Consider the following 25379-nt stretch of genomic DNA (forward strand, 5'->3'; position numbering starts at 1 on the left):
TTCAGCATAACAGAATGATTTCCGAATGATCATGTGACACTGAAGACTAAAGTAACAGTAGCAAAAAAATGTTGCTTTGCTATCACTAGAATAAATTACATTTTAAAATATATTCAAATAGAAAACCGTTATTTTAAATTGTAATATTATTCTACAATATTTTTTTTACTGTATTTTCATCAAAAAATGCAGCTTTGATGAGCAAAAATAAATGGCTAAACAAACCAAATGTATTTTTTGCAGATGTTCATGTGCATTACAGTGATTTTACCACAGCTAAGGGTGCTTTAATAAGTGTGAGCAAATGTGTATTCAAATTACATGGACAGAATGTGTGTTTTTATGCATGTCTAAATCCAGGACTGGACAGAACTGTATGTTCTGGAAGCAAACAGGAGCGTAAGCGAGGACGAGGACACCGTTCATGTGTGTGCGCGGCACGTATGGGTGGATTGTGCTGTTTGTCCTGGGTGTGCAAAGTGCAGTCAAATATATGCACACATAGTATAAACACACACCTACTGCCGTATCCAGGCTTACCTGCTGCTAAGCACCTGTCTGCATCCTTCAAGAAGACGAACACTAGCCACACCTGCATGCTGACAAACGAACATCCTGGAGGCTCATTCAGAAAAAGCTAATGTGCTCTAAATCACACCAGGAAACTAGTGATAATGTGCTTTATTGGTTGCAAACATGCTGTAGAAATGCTGTAGTTCCTAAATGCTAAAGATGTGACAGATGAGACCTCAATGACAGATAATATACAGCTTGTGAAAGCGAACTGTTATTAGAGAAGTATTTCTGTAAATGTATCTTAATTCATTCTCATTAACACTTAAAACATTTGCCGGGGGGCTAAATTTATGCGAAACAATTCCAGTTTCACTTCTGTAACCCTAAAAGCAAATCTTTTTTTCCTCGAAATATTTTTCACACTCGCTCTCTTTCTTCTTCTTTTTTTTTTCTCTCTCTCTCTCTCTCTCTCTAATCCCCCTCTACTTTGCATCTCCAGAACTTGGCTCAGGCAGTGCTCTGTTATTTTTACACCAGTACGGCAGTATAGATATCCAGGTTTCCCAGCCACCTTCTTCCAACCTTCCCCATCTGCCACCATCTGCCTCTGTTTAGCATGTACTTTTTTGTGCAATCACATACTCTTGTGAAAAATAACCAACACTCAAATCATCTCCTGGCACAGCGGCCAGGCTGAGCAAAACAAAATGTTGCGCCAAATTGTATTCCGTACTTTTTCGAGTGGAATCTATACCCCCTCCCACTCACGCCCGCTACCCCCTCCTGTCTATAAATATGGATTTAGCCACTGCAATCTGGTCACCATGTACACCTCTGGTTGGACAGCAAACTACTGTTCAAAGAAAATAAAAGTATAATATTTATTTTTGCTATTTAAAAGACATGATCTGTGCTCTGATTTAACAGGCTGCATTTATATTACTGATATAAATATCTAACACAGAGCTTGATTATTATTGCTATGATAGCAGTGTTTTTTATTTTTTGCTCTAAATCACAATATTATTATTATATGCAAAATATTACTATAAACTTGCATGCACAACACTCTCATGACAGCTAAAACTAAATATTTGAATGGGACCATTTAATCATTCAAGCCATAACTAGGACTTATCATCATAAATTAGTTTATGGTCTCCTGCATATGCTCCATTGTTTATCCAGGTTTTGGAATAGTCGTGGATTTTGTCGATCATGAGGGGTTTCTTTACCTCTGGAGCCAGATACTCTGGCGTCCCACAGAAGGTCTTCATGGTAGCAGCATCAGTGATTCCTTCCTTGCAAAGGCCAAAGTCTGTGATTTTGATGTGTCCGTCTTTATCAAGCATTAAGTTCTCCAACTAGGCAGAAAAGAAAAAGAGTGTGGATTTGCTGACTTTTTGAAAACGACAAACACAGAACTTACTAGTTTACACAAAAATGAGCTCTTTTCAAATCTGCATCAAATTAGCACTTTGAATTGATTGGATTTATTTCATTTATAGTAAATTTGAATTAATATATGACTGACACAATGTGTATTTTCCTTCCTTTTTCATTAAATCATCTTAATAATACAACGAACACACGCTGTTTTGGCTTTTACTTGTGTTGACCTCATGATTAATAACATAAATCCCCCCAAAAAACAAAAAAAAAAACACTTGTAATAGTACCTACTTGGTTAAGTACTTGTACATTAAGTGTACTAGTATCCTTAATTCATGATGTTAATAATATCTTTTTAAAAAATTATAAAAAAGTGGACAACTACATGGGTGATATATTTATTCCCTGGAAGTGAAAAGAAACTTCAAGCCACATTAATTTAACATTTTAATTTTAATGGCTAAGCTGTTTGTCCAAGTTTCTTGGCACTTCCACAACCGGCTTGGTCCAAGGCTGCGAGCAAAACACTGTGTCATCATCCACAGCCGCCAGAGTTCGATGTTTCCAAAGTCCAAAGAAAAAAAGCCCCAAACTCTAGAGCTTTTAATTACATTTTCCGCGTCCCATGACATACAACTCAGATAAAGGCATCGCGACAGAACAAAACCTTCCCTCTACATATATGAATTCTGTCCCCTTGTTCTGTTTACCTTGAGATCCCGGTACACAATCTTGGCAGAGTGCAGGTAGTTGAGGGCAGAAACGATCTCGGCACCGTAGAAGCGCGTGCGGTCCTCGGAGAACACCCGTTCTCTCGACAAATGGAAAAACAGCTGCAGGATAAACAGCAGGGACAGGATTGCAATAATTACTGATTTATTGGAGGAAATTAACACAACACAAACTGCCTCACATCGCCATATTGAGATGATAGATGGCGAGGCCCTCGGAGGACGCCCAGCGAACCCAGACAGCAGCTGGCACATCATCCCCGGCTTTCCAGAGACAGGCCAGCGCGGCCTGTTAAATCAGCATTTTAATCAATACACCAATCTTGTTAAAGGCAGCGCTGCGTGCTCATGGGCTAACGCTCCATTAAAGAGGCAGGAGCTTCCTGTCCCCTGCAATCATCTTCGCTGTACCTTTTATGGAGTGCCCCGCACTTCCTCTTCCCTCCTGAGTCAGATGTCAAGGGTTTCTGTCAAATGTCTGGCACTCAGCTCCACTTGAACCCGGCTTACCGAAATTACCCAGAAGCCCAATGAGGAGAGTCTGTCTATTAATTGCTGTGGGATGTTTGAATATGGCTGTCCGGGGAGAGCTAACGGAGGAGGGGGTAAGCGGGTGGCGTGTTGGGGACCGGGGTGGCCGAGGACAGGTGTGCCTTCATCAGAGCACTGGCAGCTGTGAATGTGGCCAGGCTGAAAGGGGAGAGACGGATGGGCTCTGAGCAGCGTGTGGAGGTTAGAGGCTCTGGCTGGACCAGGCAGGGGGAGCAGGTGACATTGCAGGCTGAGGGAATGAGAGCGAGATTGCCGCCTCTCTGATTAAACAGCACCGTTGGTGGTGGAATTTCATTTATCAAAACTTGATAAGCCCCTCAAGATGGAATCCTGCGCTCTGCCATATCAACAGAGTGATGCTGTCAAACTTCTACCAAGCACATCCTGAGCAAATACAAGTATTTAACTAAACGTACAACACCACTACAATACATTTTGACTATTTATATCACCTTGACTGACATTTTTCAAACAATATTCATAAGCAATTGGTTTATTCAATATCGAGATTGGTTTATTTAATATCGAGTCAGCCGATTAAATGGCACCATTTGGTAAGCACTACTACAATCAACAACAAACTGTTCACAGGTAAAAACGTTATACCTTGTTTGCATAATTCCTCAACTTTTTATGTAACAGCCATTCATTTTCAAGTGAAATTTAAGTTACACATAGTTCAAATATTTGTTGCTATTGTCTTAATAGACATTTAATTTTTTTAATCCATTTAGATAGCAAAATAATAATATAATGCATAAAAATAAAGGAATAAATAAAAATATGTTGATATTGATTTGATATTAATTTAGTTTTTATCCATTTACAGTAGGTTGCAAAACAAACGTGCATAACATGATACATTTCTACACATTTAGATTGCAAGATCATTTAGCATAAAATGGTGTAATAGTAATAATGTATCATTTATAAAGACCATTTTAAAAAATTGGTTATTAGACACTAAAATATAATTATTATCGGCTGTTAATAATATCGGATGATAATTTTGTTACTAATAACATTTTTCCTTAAGGATAAGAGAAAGTCTCTTTAAACTCTGGATGCATCACAAGATATGATCTTGCACCTAACTTTCCCTGATAACAGATTAACATTTTTAGCTCCGCACAGCCTCACAGAGAGTAAACAGATATTAGTGATGGCATTACTACAGAAATAGACTGTCTGCCAACACAGACGAAAAGACAGACATAAAATACAAATGCAGACGCACACGTACCTCTCCTCCATTGACATACTCCATCACGAAGCAAAGGCGGTCTTTTGTTTGGAACGAGTACTTCAAAGACTGAAACAGCAGGTGGATACACCATTAGAGGAAAAACAAAAGCAAAAACCCCACACAACTAAAGCAAACGCAACGTGAGAGACTCTCATCAAAATGTATGTGATAAGAGAAGTGGTTGTCTCAAGGGAAAATGAAAAGATTAACTTTTTCTCACAGGCCTTGATGCTTACTTTAAGGGGAAGGTGAAGTTTACGAGGGAACACCAGCTTGACTGACAGTGGTAAATTGTTTTGCTAAACCTGCTGTGTATGTTGCGTGGCATACAACAGCATCTGGAGTGTCAGAAAATTACCTCTCACTGGCGACTTCTCAACAGATGCACAGCTACATTTAGGCCGCTAATTTATTACAGTTTATTCTCTACATTATAATGAGGCTCCAGGGAAAAGCCAATCCTATATTCAAAAGCACTAGGAGCTTTAAGGTCTCTGGAAATCCACTCTGAATGATAGTTCATTATAAAATGTGCACTCACAGTTAAAAAAGGATGTCTCGTGTTTTTTAGCACTCTGCTTTCTGTAAGCGTGTGGGCCACTTCGTCCTACGGGAAGAAAGAGAAGGTGGATCATGAATTGTGTTTTCTCAAGATAAACCGTGTTTGCTTACAGTGCATGTGCACAGTGAAGACATGGATTTTATTACAAAGCTTCTCAAAAAAGCATGGGATTAAAATGACACTTTTATAACTGTTGAATTGTCATTAACCATGACTGTTATCCGAACCTTGCTAAATAACGTACAGCACAAAATGCCTTATCCTTAATGAAAAGATCAGAAATATTCCTCATGATTCTTACCTTTGCTATAATAACCTCTTTCTTTAAAATTTTCATTGCATAATATTTCCCGCTGGCCTTCTCCCTTACAAGAATGACTTTTCCAAAAGTGCCTTTTCCCAATAATTTTAAGTAGTCAAAGTCATTCATTGTCTGCAAAAAAGAAAGAAAGAAAGAAAGAAAAAAGCAATAAATTGTCAGACTTACTGAAATGCAATGCATATAATTATATAATAGAGGTCTACATTTCTATTTTGTTAATGTAACTCAATCAGAATACGTCCACATCTCACATCTCTTCTGCAGGGATGTAATCCTGCTGCTTACAGACTTCACTGCCACCAACACACTGATAAGTTTGTACATTAGCTTGTTGTTTAAAAATGATGAAACTCCAAGAAATACACTGCTTTACAAGACATTATCGAGAGAGTTTCCTAATTTTGAGCAACTGAGTCATAAAGTCTGTTTCATATATCCTGAATCTACAGGGCTGCAGCTGTAGGCGTATTCTGAGCTTTCAATGCTCGAGGAAAAAAATTAAGTGATTTATTAGTTGCTACATTTAGTATTTTTTTTATTTAATTTACTGACAGTTCACTGGTGGAAGCATCATTACAGATTATGGAGTCATATTTTGGCCAGAAGCAACAGTTCATCATTGATGGACTGGAGACGTGTGGATTATTGAGATTTTTATCAACTGTTTGCACTCTCATTCTGACGGCACCCATTCACTGCAGAGGATCCATCAAAGTGCCGTAATGCTAAATTTCTCCAAATCTGATCCAATAAGCAATCTAGAATGGCCTGAGGGTTATTAAATTTTTAGACAGTTTGCATTTCTAGGTGAACTATTCCTTAAACGTTTTGCTGGTTTCTGCCATTCAGCTTCCCAGTCTACAGCAAACATCAAAATCTGTATTTGAAGGCACCTTGCGTTTGTGATGGCTGATAGATGTGTCCATCTCCTCCTCTCCCATGTTGTCTATCTGTGAGGTGGGACTACACTGTATACGTTCCTCTTCCTGTCTTTGGAGTTTATCTGCCACCATTTGGATCGCCTCTGCCCACTCATCCCTTTGGAAACAGACACAAAGCCCATGTTTCTAAAAAAAAGCAGTTTGTTAAAACAAAAAAACACTTGAGACACACAAACTAACAAATGATTCACTAATAAATGTAAACTAGATGACAGCATAATCTAATATGAGTGGGGAAGCTGCCCCTCTCTGCGAATAGTGTCTCCCTTCATTGAGTTTTCATTTGTCGTGCAGCACAACATCTGTTGTGTGGAATCAGTGGTGCATTCATGTTTTTGAGCATGTGTTAGTTTAATAATGATGGATTCATCTGAGCGAAGCTAACAATTTCTCACTATTTCACAGAAGCGGACTGAGAACTTGAGAGTACGACTGTGTGGTATAGCACAGTACTACAGTGGTATACTGTATAATAATCACATTTTGGTAACCAGCTTAAACAACATGCCACTATTCAGCACTGAAGTTCGGCCATGCTGATGGTTTTAGAAGAGTTTTAGAGGAATTTGCAAGAATTCAAAAAAAAAATTATCTTTGAAAACTGATATGTACATAAATTTTGTACACACATACATCACTGTTTTTAAGTAATGTATACTTTTTATTCAGTAAAAGACAAATTTCCACTTGTAGACAATAAAGTGACTAAACTAAAAATATTGGAGTAATGGCTGCTGTATTTACTGTATTTGTGATCATTTAAATGCAGCCTTGATGAGCATAACCAAAGTCCTTTTAAGACAAATGTCACCCGGCAGGCATATTTGAAATGCCACTCAGGCATGCAAGTGCAACTCCTATCTCTTTGAATGGGGAAACCTAAAATTCTCCAAAACTGTCCACTAAGGTTAAGATTAATTCCATATTTGAAATCACCAAAGAAATTCCTGCGATTCAGCTGCCATAATGAGCATTGCATTTTTCCCAATTCAAAACTATACAAGAGTGACATGTCTTGGGTAGTCTATAGTCTTTGGCATAATTACTTTAAAAACATGAAGAAATCTTGTTCTTCAATGCAATGTTTGCTACTAGTTCCAAAAATCAGTCCAAAAATATGCCATGATGAGGAAAAAACATAAGTCGCACTGGACTATAAGTCACATTTATTTAGAACCAAGAGAAAACATCTACAGCCACGAGAGGGCGCTCTATGCTGCTCAGTGTAGGCTACAGGAGCAAAGATCAGCATAGAGCGCCCTCTCATAGTGGTAATGTTTTCTCTTGGTTCATGTCTTAGTTAATTTCTCTTGGTTCATGTCAAATTAATTTTGATAAATAAGTCGCACCTGACTATAAGTCGCAAGACCAGCCAAACTATGAAAAAAAGTGTGACTTATAGTCCGGAAAATACAGTAATAATAAATCATATTGCTGTTGCAATTGCTTCTTACAGTTACATTCGCATGCATTAAGTGTCATCCAAAATGAACTGAATCGTTAACAAAAAGGTCATAGTACAAACCCAATTCCAAAAAAGTTGGGACACTGTACAAATTGTGAGTAAAAAAGGAATGGAAAAATTTAAAATTTTAATAAAATTATATTTTATTCACAGTAGAATATAGATAACATATCAAATGTTGAAAGTGAGACATTTTGAAATTTCATGCCAAATATTGGCTCACATTCCAAAAAACAGGGACAGGTAGCATTAAGAGGCTGGAAAAGTTAAGTGTACATATAAGGAACAGCTGGAGGACCAATTTTCAACTTATTAGGTAAACTGGCAACCTGATTGGGTAAAAAAAGAGCCTCTCAGAGTGGTAGTGTCTCTCAGAAGTCAAGATGGGCAGAGGATCACCAATTCCCCCTATGCTGCGTCGAAAAATAGTGGCGCAATAACAGAAAGGAGTTTTTCAGAAAAAAATTTCAAAGAGTTTGAAGTTATCATCATCTACAGTGCATAATAGCATCCAAAGAGTCAGTGAATCTGGAACAATCTCTGTGCGTTAGGGTCAGGGCCAGAAAACCATACTGGATGCCCTTGATCTTCTGTCCCTTAGACAGCACTGCATCACATACATCACCATGTTTATTCACAATTAGTACAGTGTCCCAACTTTTTTGGAATCAGGTTTGTATTTTAGATAATACATAAATAATATATATTGTATATGTATTTTTCTTTACACAGAATCATTGCATTAATGGACAGTAACAGTTTCATTTCCCTCTGTTGGCCAAGGTTGTGCAATTGTTGCATAAGGTACAGATTTAATATTGATACAGAGGTACCACAGTGGCTGGTATTCCACCAAAGCAAATCTTTTGGTATTGATCCAACCCTACCAGGCAGAGTCTGAAAACTTGCCCTCTTGTGCATTGCCATTTGTTAGTGGGGAACCCTCAAATAGAATAAGAGATGGACATATTTATTATTTCCAACATAATGTATGGATTTCCATTCTGGCTCTTTTTTCAGTGCAAGCTACAGAACAAAACCTGTGGTGGAAGTAACATTCCAAATGTGGTGCATTTGGAATCCCAAAGTAAATTCAAGATCCATTGGGTTAATGCAGTAACATCTACAAAGTGTCCTGCACAACCTCTCAAGGTCGTGTGGATGAATGGGTGTGGAGTGGTTTGGTGTATAATGAGCGGTTTTTGCTAATGAGAGATAAAGGCTTTGAATACAGTCTGGCATTAAGCCAGCTGTCGCCACATCTCTCCTCCTCACATGTAGGCCCGCAGATTCTGGGCCTCTGCCAGTACACCGTGTCCCACTCCTGTTCAGAGCTGTGTGGTGGGATGGGGGGGGGGGGGGTGTGCATTGGACTACAATGCACTGTGATAGATAAAAAACCAAGTTAGGAGTAAGAGGATGAACAAGTCAGTGTCTGTTTGTATATTTTGTGTGAATAGATGTTCTCTCAGTCAAATGCTGTTATAAGGTCTGCTAGTTATGCTAGTTATCAAGTCTCAATTTATTTATATAGCACAACTGCAAACAACTACAGCTGAACAATGTACTGTACAATATTGTAAAATACTTATAAAGCATACAAACCAAGCAAAACATCAGACAACAAACACCATCACAAGTCATAAGCTTTAGTGAAGAAATACGTTTTTAACTTTGCTTTAAAAATATGTCATGTTGATGCAGTTCTAATATGGATTGGTAACGTGTTCCAGAGATTAGGTGCAGCTACGGCAAATGCTTGATCACCCCTAGATTTTAATTTTGACTTTGGAACAGTTAACAAACTCTGGTTGGCACACCTAAGAGTTCTTTCAGGGATGATATTCACACAACAGGTCAGAGAGGTAAGGGGGAGCAAGGCCATTTAAACATTTATAAACAAGCAAAAGCACTTTAAAATCAATTCTAAATTGTACTGGAAGCCAATGTAAAGATATTAACACAGGTGTACTATGTTTCTATTTATGAACACCGGTTAAAAGATGAAGCCGCTGCATTTTGGACCATTTGTAATCTAGATATTGAAGAACTGTTTATTCCCAGATACAGGGAATTACTATAATCAATTCTAGAAGAAATAAAAACATGAATTGCAGTTTCAAAGTGCTTAAAAGAAAGGAAAGTCTTCACTTTAGCCAACTTTCTTAACTGGTAAAAACTTGATTTGACAACTTAATTTATTTGCCTATCAAGTTTAAGTGCACTATCGAAAAAGACAAGTTTTTTTTTACACCTGATTTAACTGAAGAAGATAAAACACCAGAATTTACATGATACATGTTTGGGACTTCAGAGGAGCCAAACACAATAATATCAATTTTAATCTAATTTAGATTAAAAAAATTCTAAGACATCCAGGTTTTGACTTCGGAAAGATAGGCACAGAGGGAGTCTACACCATTTTTATACTTTAGGTGCAAATAAAGTTGAGTATCATCTGCATAGCAGTGATAGTACAAGCCATGCTTTTTTTTAAATAGAGGCTAAAGGAAGCATATATAAAAAGGACAAAAAAGGGGCCAAAATAGAGCCTTGAGGGACACCACAAGTCAGGGTGACCTCCACTGAAAAATATTGTTTAATACTGATTTAGTCATCATAGTCAAATGGTACAGTATCAAAATTAAAACAAAATAGGTTTACTTTTAAGAGAAAATCCTAAACCACCTAAAATTTATGGTGTTTCTTGCACTTCAAATCAAGAAAAAATACCATATTTGGTAAATATAAAATATATTGTATGGGTCAAAATTATAGATTTTTCTTTTATGACAAAAATCATTAGAGTAGAAATCATGTTGCATGAAGATATTTTGTATATTTTTTCTACTGTTTCTTAGTAATATGCCCTGCTAAGAACTTCATTTGGACAACTTTAAAGGTGATTATCTCAATATTTAGATTTTTTTTTGCACCCTCAGATTCCAGACTTTCAAATCTCGGCCAAATATTGTCCCATCATAACAAATCAAACATCAATGGGAAATTTATTTATTCAGCTTTCAGATTATTCATACATCTCAATTTCGAACAGTTGACCCTTATGACTGTTTTTTGGTCCAGGGTAACATTTGCCATCTGAATAACTGAAAACTAATGCAGATTACAAATAATATACAGTTCAACTTAAGTGGGAAAATTAATATTTGTGTTTGCTAAAGGCAAGCATCCCTATTACTATTGCTCATATGTAGGGTAAATTCACAAAATCAAATCATACAACTTGTTGAGGAATTGTGCTTTTCCTTTTTACATACAGATACGGTCCAAAGAAAATCACAGAGACATCAAATTGAAGAAAGGATTTAAGGCTCCAGAACCGGAATGGGTTCAGTAAACCATCATCCATTCACCCATTTATTTAAGCTTCACTACCTCTTCCGTAAGCACTTAACCACTCCACAACTTTAAACCAAACTGTGTACACACACAGACATGTTTACTACGCTAACCTAACCATAACACACACAGCATTACATAAAAAATAACTTAACTATTTTCATACTTTTTTTCTTTTTTAACATATGAGGAGTTCGCAAAAGGACATTTTGTCAGGTTCAGCTCACTTCTTAGTACAAATTTGTCATCAAAATTTGGGTAAGTACAGTAGGTACACAAAACACAAACACACACAGATTCCCCTTCTTCTTTTCTGCATTTCACCTCTGCTTATATCATAATCTAGTTTTTAATAAACCTGGTATTGTACACTGTGATATATCTGTGATAGAACTGCTTAAAGCATCTGCTAAATATATAAATGTAATCACTACATTATTAGCAAAGCAATTACTAATGGATATATTGTTTTCTTCAATGTTCATTATTAATTCTTTAATTTAAAATGAGTGAGTAGTAGAGTTTTTTGTAAGAGGTGGTGGCCAAATCATCAGTTTTGATTACTTGTTGCAACTATATAACATTAAAAAAGGTTGCCAACTGTACATTATTGTTGGAATGGGCATATAATGATGCTCTGAATAGCTGTGTTTTCTACATTAGAGACTCACCTTTCTTCTAGTGTGTCCACGTGGAAGGTCCTCTCTATGACTGTAGTCCACTGTAGACATCTAATAATAAAAGTGTTCGGCTTTGGTCGTTCAGTTTTCATCAGCTGGCATTCTGGAATGGCAGACCAAAGGAAATTGTAGACACAGACACAATATAAATATGCAGGCAGGGAGAAATCTGACCTTAATACTAAAGTAAACCCAACCCACTTTTTAACTCTCAGGCTGCAAGTGTTTCATTTGATAAACAGAGTGTTTCATTTGATAAACAGAGTGGATCAGCAAGTCCAATGTAACACAAATGGCCATTAGCAGAGAGGAGGCAGCGGGTGGGAGAGTCCCACGGTGAGATGACCGAGGTACATTTGCTGTAATGTGATGCAACATATACAGCGCTTCGCTCTGCCACATCAGCCACTGGCCAGTCAGAGGGAAGTAATGTATTTCTCAGATACTTTATGAAAGTAGCAGGGGGCAAAGGTGATGTTCAGACTGGGCTCATCGCCGCTACAGATTTTGGGGACAATGCCCAGAGGACAGGTGAAACGCTACAGCGGTCCCATAACGAGGTCCCTCAGTCGGCCAATTTCAGCCACCTCTGAATGACAGCAGGGCCTAAATTTAGACAGGAAGGTTAATGATGACACCTCTAAGGTCACGAAGCCATGCACTTTACCGAACATCTACCTGGGCAGTAGGGGAAAAATCGAGTCCCATGCTGAGTGCAGAAAAACAAGGTCACAGCAGCCAGAATGTGACACCTCAGGAGGAGAGCAGGCAGAGCTGACAGTATTGTTTGCTTTGCCACATTAGATCACAGATGAGGAACATTGCTTCAAGCAAAAGTCGCTACGGAAAGCTAGCATGCCAATTAAACAGCCCAGAAGCTGTGACTTCCGCTGCTTGCAGCATGCAACATCACTTAAAGGTTTTCTCAAGTCCAAAATAAGGTTGAGAGGGTGCCAATGCACAAAAACATCAGGAGTCACAACATGGCATTCAGCTCTGTAAATGTTAGTGAGAACTGGCTTCGAAGGAAAAAGGTAAGTGTTAAAAAACATTAACCATACAATCATACACATCTTAAAGGTGTCAAGAACTTAGAAATGAACTTTTTGTATTCAAGTTGGTTTTCAAAAACTTTCATATACCATTTTTAACAAAAGTTTCACATTTTTCTTATACTTGAACTACCGTTCAAAAGTCACATGAGCCATCAGAAATCATTTTAAGATGCTGATTCGCTGCTTAAGAAATTATTCAGGATTCTTAGATGAATGGAAAGTAAAAAACTGAATTTATTTGAAATAGAAATCTGTACAGTATAAACATTTATATAAACGTAACAATCTGTCAACATTTCCTGTTCTTCCTTTATAATTTTTTTTTTAATCCAGCTGTATTTATATTGCAGCGTTTCCATCTTTGGTGTTGCAAGATCTTAACGAAACAAATTGGTGGATCTCACTGTGCAAAGCGATTTGTCATATGCTGCAATCATTGTTAAAGACAAATTTGTCAATATGGACTGCGGTATACTAGGGAGCAGATGCAGGGCTGGTCAGGTTGTGTACAGGACTCTGAGAGAGCGGTCCGGAGGAAGGCAGTCTGGTGGCAGCTCGTTGCACAGGGGGTAAGAGCGATGCCATTTCAGAGAGTGCATTAGGCTATCAGCCTCCCAGCACCACCTGGCCTCTCCAGCTTTCTGCAACAGATGTGGCAATCCTCTCCCACTGCCAAGCGGCCCAGGCCGGATGTATGGCCACCCCTCGCTCCTCCAGCCTTTAGATTAAAACCTGGCTGGGCCTTTTGACGGATGGAGGGTTGGGGAGCTGCTCACAGCACGTGTCCAGAAACCAGCGCTAAAAGCCACGCGTTTGAGGTTGAGTTGTGTTCCAGAGGAATTAAGTCACTGCTTTTGATTATTTTATTCCACTAAAATCATTTTAAAAACTAAGATGATGAGGTGGTGAAACAGAGCTATGAAAGACTGTTTTTTTTACAGTGGTCCTTGATCACTTCAGATTCGCCTTAAAAGTTTGAGTGGTATATTTCAGAACTTGTTTTGAGAGCGTTTAAAAATTAACCACAAACTTTGCATCATAACAAAGGTTACTTTACATGTTTGTAATTTAAAGGCACATTAGCAAACAAGCCTGGTTTATTCTAATGGGCAGAGAGAAATTAAAATTATGACTACTTTCTAAAATTTGAGTTCATGAAAAATAGAAAGTGTGCTAATTTGCGCTAGGAATTTTAGCTGTCAAATTAGCATACAACATTATTTGGGATTCAGTACAGATCATCGCATCCACTCGAGTTAATTCATTGAGACTGAGCTCTCTGTTGCCTCACAAAAGAAAAAAAGGATGTACAAAACTTTACTTGTCTTGCTTTGAAGGCATCACTTACTTGCAACAGAGAAGTTATTGAGAGGGTAGGGAAGATCGGCATCCTGCGGCTTCTCTTTGTATCCGATAAAGGACCCATCGGTTTTTAGCAAGAAGTAGCGAGGTCTCCAATTCTTAATATATTCACCTGGGGAAAAGAAGAAATGTATATTTAAATAGCAAAATAATAAAACACATGACCTTAAAATGCTTGTGCAAACACATGCACACTATCCATTCACACTTTTTTCTTTTACATGGCACTAGGGTAAAACAAACGACCGGTTTTATTAAAACCCCTCATTGTTTCATGGGTGCATGCATTGGATTCACAAGATTAATATCCTAAACACAGAATGAACACGATTAGATGGTGTTTATCTGTTGAATTGACTTAATTTTGACTTTGCAAATGACTTAACACAGGATTAAAATGTTAACATGTTTACCACTGCTAGTCCAGCTGTCAGCTACTGCATCATCTGCCTAAACCCGAGGGCAGGTGTTAGAACAACCCAAACCAGGGCTGGTGGCACCAGGTCGGCTTACAGTAAAACGCATGCGGAAATGCACCACAGAGGGGGTCAGAGAATCCTCACAGGGCAGCAGAGACACCTTTAACCTTTCTATGCTAAAGCCGCAAAAAACAACATCTGCTGAGCAGCTGGTCATGCTATATTATCATGCAAAACTTCTGGTGCAACAGCCTGTGCTATATAATAATAAACAGCAGGATTACAAGGGTGTCAGCGTCACCACACAGGGGGGCAAAGTCGCATGCACACAGAGTCTAATAACAGGCTTCAAGAGTGATAATGCACACAACATCTGCCTGCTGAGTGCTGCATGCTGGATCCTGAAACCAAACACACTTGAAACCAAACGTTTCATTTGCAATTTCGTATATTGAACAATGAAAAGTTAGATTTTAAGATTTCTGAATACGAATACATTGCATTTTGTCTGTTGCTTGTCAATCACAACTTGTGGTGAACACGAGAAACAAGGACATTTCATAACGTAGTGAATTTATAACTCAAGATGACCATTTTGTTCAATAAAGTTCAACATGTATGCTATATTTATAAGCATTCTGAAGCCATACAATAACTTGGTGCGAGGTGCAATGTTTAAGTTGTTCCTTTAAAAGGAGTGTAATTGAGGAAAAAAAGGCAAAAAGCTAATTAAAAAATCTTTTAAAAGTTTGTAAAAAATAGAGGGATTTCAAAACAAAACACTAAGGCATCCTATTTTTGTCATCGTTTAAGCCATAACGCTAGACAATCTTTCAATAAAATATGCTGAATCTAACCTCGGGATTCATCTGTTTAAATATGTTCCTGCTGATCATATTTATTAAGACAGACAATCTGGTATTCGTTCAAGCGTAGACGCAGGAGAATCCTCAGTCATGTACTTTCTGATTCTGAACTCCTGGTAATTAGCCACGATCTTCTCTAAGTGACACATGAGCCTCGTGACAGCTCTGAGCACTTTTTTTTTCCAGCAGAAGAGAAAATAAACAACATGTTCTATTTGTAACATCCACTTAAAGCATAATGACACCAGCTTCTCCTAATTAACACATCAGAGAAAAACACCTGCTCATGTTAATTTGAGGAGACCGAGGTCTTCGCCGGTATGCCTGAATGAGGAAGAGGAATCGCTGGATAGGAGGGAACAGCTGAACAGAGGCATCCGCCTTCCAATCAAAAGGTTCAAAAAAGAAAGGAAAAGGGTAGAAGGATAAAAGTGGGCTATGAGTTGACATATAAATAAATAAACTAATGCATGATTGCTATGACGACCATCTATAATATAATACAGGGGTTCTCTTTTTACACACGCATTACTCTTGTTATTGGTGGATCAGTTATGGACAAACACAAAGCAAACAGTTTAATCTGACCCTGGATCAGTCATGATGTCTTCTTAACCAGTGTACAGTACATTCACTGTGCGGCTGACAAAGGCAGGGGTTGAACAGAAGCGGCTGCGTGACTAAAAGCAAATGTCATCAAACCATTTTTACTGGCTTCTCAATCGTGAAATTTGTTTCTTTAGATCCAAAACAGTAGGCGGACAGTTGGTCTGGCAGGCGCCAGCAATGCTTCTACCATCAAGCTTCCAGAGCGTTTGGTCAGAGTGAACAGTCGTATTGGTTAGCGTTATTACAAAGCACCAGGGTGGTGAACACCTTTAGATGTGGAGTTCAGATTAGCGATTGATCAATACGGTTGATTCTTAAATGATTACGCCTAAGAAATTGCACAGCGATACAAATTCTCTGACTAACAAGCTTGCAGGTGACACCGAAGCGATCGTTGGCAAATATGCAACAGGACATCCAAAGCCCCTGCAGCCCCATTCCAATTAAGTTCTGAGATCCAAACAGCTCCAATTGAACAATTAAAATATCATACCGGGTGCCATTCAATTACCAGCCCAGATTAATTGTTCATTTGTCTGTGGTCTGTGACAGCCTGATGGCTGTGGGACGGAGAATTGGACGGCCGCTTTCGAGACAGACGCGATCCTGAGCAAACTTCCCCCCCAAAACATCCAAGCCACTCCTGAGACTTCCCGAAGGCTCGCTGCCTCTGCCACGCTCGCTCCGACGTGATGGAGCTTCAGCAGGACAGGAGGAAAAAACAAGCCTGCAGAACACAAAAAAACAAGGCCATTTGTTAATCGGCCCAAACAAGGATTTAATTTAATGCTTTGGCGGGAACTGCTCTACTTTGCAGATGGCTTAAAGATGGGCATGTGATGGGTGCCCTGGGACCAGCGGGCTGTCGCGTTCCAGCACACGCCGGGCACTCCAAGCGGCACCAGCTCGCCTGGGCACGAGCGCTCACAGCCGCTACAGCGCAGCCTGGGCACGGCACGTGGTCTGAGACGTGGGCAGCATTAGGTGGTGTGGTACGGATGGAGAATGCGCAGGAGGGAGAGCTGGCCGCTTGTGGAGATTGGTGTGTTTTGTTCACCATGTACTGCAGCAGCTTGCCGAAGGAGAGCGGCTGGAGTCACTTTGTCAGTTTGGCAGAGATGGACGCAGCATGGACACACTCACACTCTGACTCATTCACACTCATGCACTCACAGCAAACAGTTACTCTGAGAAACTATTGTCAGAAAGTAGTGCTTTTTGTTTGACCCATGGTTTAGTGGTTATTCATGCACCACTTTTATGCTACAGATTCAGTAACCGCTATGATGACTTCAGTGAGTAAATTGGTAGACTGATGACTCAACTATGGCTACTTTCAGCCCTGTGGACTTTTGGGGGATTTTTTAGAAAAAAAAACACACTTTCTGCACTCAGTAGTTTCATTTGTCCACTAACAATTTCCAACAGTAGACACCTCACAGGAGAATTCAGTCATTTCTCTAAAAAGTCATAAACATTTCCATCAATTCACAAATGATGTATTGTGTTGGACAATAAAAATATAAAACTTAATTGATTTTTGTGTCTTTTTTTTTTTTTTTTAACACATCTCACATATTAGGCATGGTCTTCTTTGTTGCCTTGGTAACCAAGTACATTGAATATTTAATGGCAAATTTGTTGGTTGTGGCAGAATTGATGTCACAATTGCATAAAAAATGGATAAGGTTCACAGAATAAATATTAAAATTGATTAGAAATATATCACATTTCATTTAGATTTACATAGTTTTAAAAATATAAAATAATAATATTAGATAATAAAATTATAAAATAGTTTTATAGCCATTAATACACATAATAAATATTGAACATACACCTACTAGTAATAGCAAGTATTTGTTTAGATTTACATAAACAAATAAATAAATTAATAAATAGTAAACAGAATTATATAATATTTTATAATGGAATTAATTAGATAAATATAATAAATAGAGCTCATGTAGTTACTTTAACAATAACAGAAATACTGTACAAGCAACAAACCCTAAACCAAACCATAGTCATTTAGTGAGTGCATGTTTTATTTGTGTAATTACACTGTACAAAAGCCAAAAAACCTAACTTTATACACAAAAAGCATTTAAGAAGCATCAAAAACAATAGATACAGCTTTACAGCTGTAATGTGACCTTCATGTAACAAAGAAAAACGTTTTTTCTTTGTAATAAAAGCATATTCTGGGACATATTCCCACAGCTGAATAGCTATTTTCTGTGTGGAACCAAAAGTAAACTGTACTGTACTTAGACTGGTCTCAGCATTAGTCTGTGGGTGAGAAAGAACAGTTATGAGCAGAGTAAAGTGAGAGACTTTTACAGAGACCAATCTGGACAGTGTCAGTGACTTTCAAATGACTCAGCCGTTCCTTTATGTAACTGTACGTGGTCGAACGTGACCAACACCAGGACAGACTCAGACAGGCTAATCAGCTCCACTGGAAGGCGATGCAGCTGTGAAGTTGTCAAAGGCTATTTCAGGGCTTAGCCAAGGTGGGGAGAAGTGGAAAAAAACGGCCATACTCGCTGTATTTTCACCAGAATTGCCGGCAAAGACTTTAAACACTGATCCCCTTACAGAGACGAAGGTCATATCACCTGTTAAGACAGCCAGACACAACAAGACAGATTGGTGCCTGATTCACCACCATCACACGACCAACAGAAAGCGTTAAACAAGGGGACATTACCCTGCGGTGACACCATAGAGACCCCTTAAAGACAAGATGGCCACATCCACCAACCGGGAATATTTCTAAGGAAAATATTATTGACTTGAGTTGACATGCAAATTCACTTCTTGCTTAGAGTTAGACAGTGATATCAATGTAAAACTATTTAAATGCAGATAAAGAGAGTGGACTGTGCTGTGGATTAGCAGACATACAGCATCTATAAACCTTACATACACTGTCTGAAAATAAAGTGCAAAACTGTCTCCGGGGCAGTACCCTTTCAAAAGCTACTAATATGTACTTTTGAGGTACTAACATGTACCATTTAGGGGTAAAAAACTTTTAGCTAAGGATGCCACCCCAGTGACAGTTTTATACTTTTTTTTTCTGAGACCGTAAAATGCTGAAAAACAGCAAACTGTGAATGAAAAAAAAACTACTTGTGTAAATAAAATATATTATAAGGTCTTTGACATCTTATTTAAATGCTTTTCAGCAAGTAATGATTATTTATAAAGCATTGATACTGTTAAGCAGAGTTGAAGTATGTCTTCCACAGCTGGCATTAGTGTGTGTGTGTGTGTGTGTGTCCTCTATGTGTCCTCAGGAGGGCAATAGGGTGAGCCATTGGCGCTGCAGTCGTGGACTCGACACGAGGCTCTCAGAAAACTTACATGCAGTCCAGGGCTGACTCAAGCCAATCCACTTAACCTGAATTAGTGTCATTAGACCGCAGCAGGCAGGAGTGTATATGTGGATGTGCACAAGGAGTAACCCTGACAAACCCTGCATGATACCTCTAAGAGTAAGTGTGTAACAGAGTATGGCTATGAACACCTGGGGTTTATGGTCTTATGAACTAATGATAGCTCGAAAGTAGTACATGAGCAGCTGGGTAATATACATCACAACTGTCCAACATCTGCTGCTTAACTACATACAACATACAGTACATTTTGAGCGTGGAAAACAATTACCATTCAGTTTCCATTGACCAAACAAATTTTATAAACAGAATACACAAACGTAACCTCTTTTGATATCAAAGTACAAATGATAAACAAGGCACTTTAATTAATTAATTGAAAAAGCTGATAAATATACATCTGTGAGCGCACATTTATATTAACTGTCAGCAGAAAACAGTTCATCTAATGAACAATACCAAGTTGATTCTTATTATTAAGTTTCAAACATGTAATTGGACATTTAATAATCTGTATTATTATTATTATTATTATTATTATTATTAATATATAAATGTAACTATTCATTAAACATTGACGTCTTGAAATGTTGCTATTGCTACTGCTTAACAAAAGCTTTGCACCCTAAAAACACAAAATTTTACCATTTTAAATTAACTTTTGGCCTTTCATTAGTCGAGTAAACAAACTTTTCTGTTTGTTTGAGCATGTTAACTTGCGGCTCAAGTGGCAGAAGGAGGGCAGAACTGATATGTTTGTTTGGAAATCATTTTAAGGTAAAAATGTATTCTTGCAATTTCATTTGCTTCTCAAATGACACCATGCACCACCTATTTAGTTACCATGCATTATGCAAAATAGAGACTGGGGATGAAACGCCATGTTCCGCAGCCAAACTTCCTCAGGGCCGTTTTGTCTGTTTAAGTGAGTACAGATGCATGCTACAGATTCACGCTTGATAGAGGCATCAGATAATGGGCGGCGACAGAGAAGAGATGTCAGGCCGGCTGGGGGGTGGGGGAGGGGGGAGGAAGGGAGACGAGGATGCCCAGGGAGACCAAGCTCCCATGAGGCCTGCACAAATTTCAGTCCGCCAGCTGCACACAGCTTGCCCTCCTGGTGCTCCTCCAGCCCCCCAGCTGGTGCAGAGAGCTGCTGCGCTGGGCCCGTACAGAGAGCCCATGGAAATCACACACACACTAAAATGTGTAACAGGATAGTTTGAACATCAGCAATCTATATGTGACAGCACTGCAAACACATGGTGCTGTGTCAAAGGTTTAACTCGCCATCTATTAAACACACTGACTGTGCACAGACGCTGTTTCCATTCACAGGACACTGAATCTGCTTCACTGAAATATGATTGCTTGCTGTTCTTTACAACATCGTAAAATAGAAGGAAACAATAGGATTCTACATATATTAGATTACTATGTATAATTCATTAGATTACTATGTATATATAATTTTTTTTACTAATAATAAAATTTAATAAAAATTTTAACAATAATAAATTAAATCAGCTTCTGAAAAGTAAACCGGTATTTAGCATTCATTAGAAGGAAACAAACCAAAGTTCATATCTGGATGCTGAAATCATGTAAACTCAACACTGTTAGCACCTTCAGCCACTAGATGGCACTGAACTACAGATACAGAAAGTCTGATGGTTGAGCACGAGTATGAGAGAAACTAAGCTTTACTCCCAGTGTGTCAGTGAGTGAGTCAGAGAGAGAGAGAGAGATGGGGGGTAAAGCGAGTGACAGCAAAAGAAATGTTAAAGTAGTCATCCAGCTAACAAACACACACGGAGACCATTCATGCTGCATTCTCAGTACTGCCACAAGGGCTGCTGTATCTTCTGATCTGTTTTCATCTGAAGAGAATCTGCTGAACAACAGCGGCTGCAAATGAACTTGAGCTAAAAAACAATAAAGAATAAGTTTCAAACACTTCTATTGCTTGGACAGACAGACTCCGAGATGAAGCTGGACCTCTCAGACTGCAATTGAAATTAGTGTCACTAGTGGAACAAAAACTACCCCCTTCAACTTTAATGATAAACTTGAATTTAACAGACACACACATGGTCAGAATTGTTGGTACCCCTGATAAATATGATCAAAGGAGGATGTGAAATAAACTTGCATTAGGAATCCTTTTGATCTTTAATTTAAAAAAAAAAAAAAAAAAACACAAAATCTTACCTTTAATTGAAATAAAACAATTGAAAAAGGGGGAAAGTCTCATTATGAAATAAATGTTTTTCTCAAATACCCGTTGGACACAATAATTGGTACACCTAGAAATTCTTATGAGTAAAATATCTATGAAGTATATTCACATTCATATTTACAATTTTAAACAAACTAGGGTGATTATGAACATGAAATAATTTAGCCATGGCTTCCTGTTTTACAGAAATATAAGTAGGAGAGAAAACAAAGGCCTAATTCCCTTAATCATCCATCCCAATGCGAAAAACCAAAGAATATATTGCTGATGTGCAGCAAAAGATAACTGAGCTTCACAAATTAGAAAGTGACTTTAAGAAAAGAACTAGAGCAGTGAAAATCCCCGTTTCCACCATAAGGACAATAATTAAGAATTAAGAATTTCCTGCCTGTTCGCCAAAATCATCAGGCATCATAGGAGAAAACTCAGAGCTGTTATTTTGGCAAATGGAGGTTTCAAAAAGTATTGAAAAAAAAGGATACCATTAATTGTGTCCAATGTGTGTTAGAGAAAAACATTTCATAATGAGATTTCCCCCCATTAATCAAAGAATCCTGAATAAAGATGTATAAAAATCCACAAAAATACAAAGTACAATTTTCTTCAACACTGATAATATTAGAAATGCTCATATTTTATAGAATGTTTCCTGAGCATCAAATCGGTATATTAGAATGGTTTCTGAAGGATCATGTGACGCTGAAGACGTAGCTTTACCATCACAGGAATAAATGACATTTTTAAATATAATATTACAAAATGCAATAATATTTCAATGTATTACTATTTTTAAGGCATTTTTGATCAAATAAATGCCATCTTGTTAAGTTTAAAATACTTCTTTCAAAAACATTTTTAAAATCTTTATTATGATAATGGTATTGTGTCAAGGTCACTACTGAAATGTACCTGCCATTCACCTCTGATTGTGTTGCCTGCATAAAACACGGCTAATTAACGAGATTATTGGAAGAACTGGCACCTCCTTTGATTGGTTAATCAAATATCAGCAACTGAGCCCAACCAGGCCATCCGTTTTCAATTCAATTTGCCTGTTGTTCAGGTTAAATGGGCTGCAGCATTTGCTGCATAAAGTGCAGTCCTGCAGTCAAGCTCAGCGGCTGCAGTCTTGTTGCACACGAAAGGTCAACTGAATATTAAATAAAGAGAGACAGGCATACCTTTGTATGTCATGAAAGCAAATGTACAAATGAAAAGTTCATCACAGCACATTAAGAGTTTTAATTCAATTTAATGCACATTTTACGCCAATTAGACACAGTAAAATGTGAGAGTGAAGGTAACCGTAGCAGTTCACACCAAACAGAGGTTTGCTGTGAAAAGCCTGACCCATGAATCATTTAGACGAGCACAACAATGAAGAACTTCCCAACTGTTGCCGTAGCAGCCAGAGGTCAGGGAACAATCTTTAGTGAAAGGCGTGACACCCAGGAGCAGGCTGGATTATTTTACACTGTGCCATTGTGAGGGGCCGCACTGACAATACATCTGTTTGTGTGTGTGTGTGTGTGTGTGTGCGCGCTATGGATTACAGGACTCTCCAGTGAGAGTAACGCTGCTCTCCATCAACCCTTTGAAGCCGAGACCAGATCAAAGGCATGAGGAGCTTTCTTGTCTATTTTACTGGTCCCATTTTAATGGCTATTTCCATTCATAAAACAACCCATACCAAATATCAAAAAGTTTCCTAAAAACTCACGCACATCATGATGGGACTGTCATCATAGGCATAATTAATTAATGGAGTCAGGACAGTTTCGCAGGGTGACTTACACGTTACCGTAGCCTCTGACGCATGCATAATACATACAGACTCCAAACATCTAAAACTCAGGGAGCATTTGAAATGTAGTTCGTATTCAAAACACACCGTCAACATTGCAAGCATCGTAAATCAAAACTGTCAGCTAGTTTTGTCCTTTGGACTGAACTACATCAAGGCTGATAATGAAGTACGGGTTAAATACAAGTTAATCTCTCTATTGACTGTGGCATGCTGTCAGGTACTACAAAAAATAATAATAATAGTGGCATTCAGGTTTGCTTGATAATAAAATAACCTCAAATATATTCAATTCCAATCTCATGAGGGATTTAAAGATTGTGTATACTGAGAGCAAGTGATCTTCAGGGTCATATTCGTCTTTAGACATTTGGAAAGACGTCTCTTAATTTCATCAAGGCTGAATTTAGAAAGTGTATATATTATTACAATTTAAAATACCTGTTTACATTTTTTTTATCATTTAAAATGGGATTTATTCAAATAATAATAATACAAAAAAAAAAAAACATTTCAGAGGCATTGCTATTCTATATTTTACACACAAGTGCTATTTTTGTCCCAAATTGCAAATGTGACAATGATTTTATACAACAGTTAGGAAGTTAATATTGATGTATTTTAAACACAGCACTCTCTGTTTTTTGCTCAGTTTTGCCAAAGCAAATATTACCTATTAAAGCCACAGCAGAACTATCGTGTGTTTCCAAGAAACACATTTTAAATGATTCTGTGAACCAATGATTCAATGGACCATTCATAAAGAGAGCCACTTATGTCATTCCTCAATGAATCAGCCATTAGAACGAATCTAATTCAAATAAATGAATGAATGACTCAATTATTTATTCATTAGGACATTTACTGCCACTTACTGCCAGTTTTACTTTCTTAGTTTGGAGTATAATTTCATTAAAATATAATTTAATATTTACGTAATAATAAAAAATCTTTAAATAAAATATATATAAAAATCCATATTAATAAACAATAAAGGGATCCAAAATTAAATTAAACATTTGAATCGACTGACAGCCCTAATTTTATTTATATATATATATATATATATATATATATATATATATATATATATATATATATATATATATATATATATATTTTATATTTTGTAATTTTATAAATTAATTTACAGATCAAATAAAATGTAATAAAAGTATTCATTTCTTACAATCAAATGATCTCCAGTAGTGTATATTCAAGGGAAATGGGGGCGACTTCATTAAAGGGGTCTCAGTCAGAGGGGAACAAAGGGCCCTAACACGGGGGCCACACACAAGCAGACAGGAACAACAGCTCAGGTCTCAGAGGCTGCAGCGAGTCGCACCATCAGGCCAGTGGTGAACAGGTGCAAAGGCCTCTGAGTGTGCACTCCCCGACCCCAGCCTCTGAATGGCCATTACAGCTGAGTGGCAGGGGTTTCTGCTATTATTTATTCAGCAGCGCATCCACCAGAACAGGCCGCTGCGCTGGGAGACAGCTGGCAATGAGGGACAATACAAGAACCCCTCGGCCCTATTGTCTGACCAGCCCCGGTCCCAGCCTCTGCTCCCACACACACACAAACACACTCACATCTTTGTGAAGCATCTCTATTCTTCCAGTAACCAACAACGCCTCCCATCTCCCCCAGAGACACGCACCACAGCTGAAATAAACAACTATAGCCATGTAATTCTGCCTGTACTTGACCATCCCACCCTCACATCCCCCCCCCCCCACTCAACCCACCAGACATTGCCACACACACACACCACGCCAAACACATCCCAACACTTCAGTCTAGGACACACACAACCAGCAGCTTTCATTCAGAACAGACCCATTAAGATGCTC

General features: G+C 38.1%; 1 protein-coding gene across 3 annotated transcripts in view; it reads right to left on the minus strand.

Annotated features, from left to right (window-relative positions):
- Positions 1-25379, minus strand: part of LOC113112806 (RAC-gamma serine/threonine-protein kinase-like) — an 85310-nt gene that overhangs the window by 7183 nt on the left and 52748 nt on the right. For all 3 annotated transcript variants that reach the window (XM_026278674.1, XM_026278675.1, XM_026278676.1), the window contains 8 exons: positions 14171-14296; positions 11759-11870; positions 6215-6359; positions 5301-5432; positions 4979-5044; positions 4435-4503; positions 2619-2741; positions 1752-1880 (listed from right to left, as the gene is read on the minus strand). In XM_026278674.1, coding sequence (XP_026134459.1) covers positions 1752-1880; positions 2619-2741; positions 4435-4503; positions 4979-5044; positions 5301-5432; positions 6215-6359; positions 11759-11870; positions 14171-14296 — 902 coding nt within the window. The remainder of the gene's footprint in view (positions 1-1751; positions 1881-2618; positions 2742-4434; positions 4504-4978; positions 5045-5300; positions 5433-6214; positions 6360-11758; positions 11871-14170; positions 14297-25379) is intronic.

The sequence above is a fragment of the Carassius auratus genome, chromosome 13 (assembly GCF_003368295.1).
Source record: "Carassius auratus strain Wakin chromosome 13, ASM336829v1, whole genome shotgun sequence".
Taxonomy (NCBI): domain Eukaryota; kingdom Metazoa; phylum Chordata; class Actinopteri; order Cypriniformes; family Cyprinidae; genus Carassius; species Carassius auratus.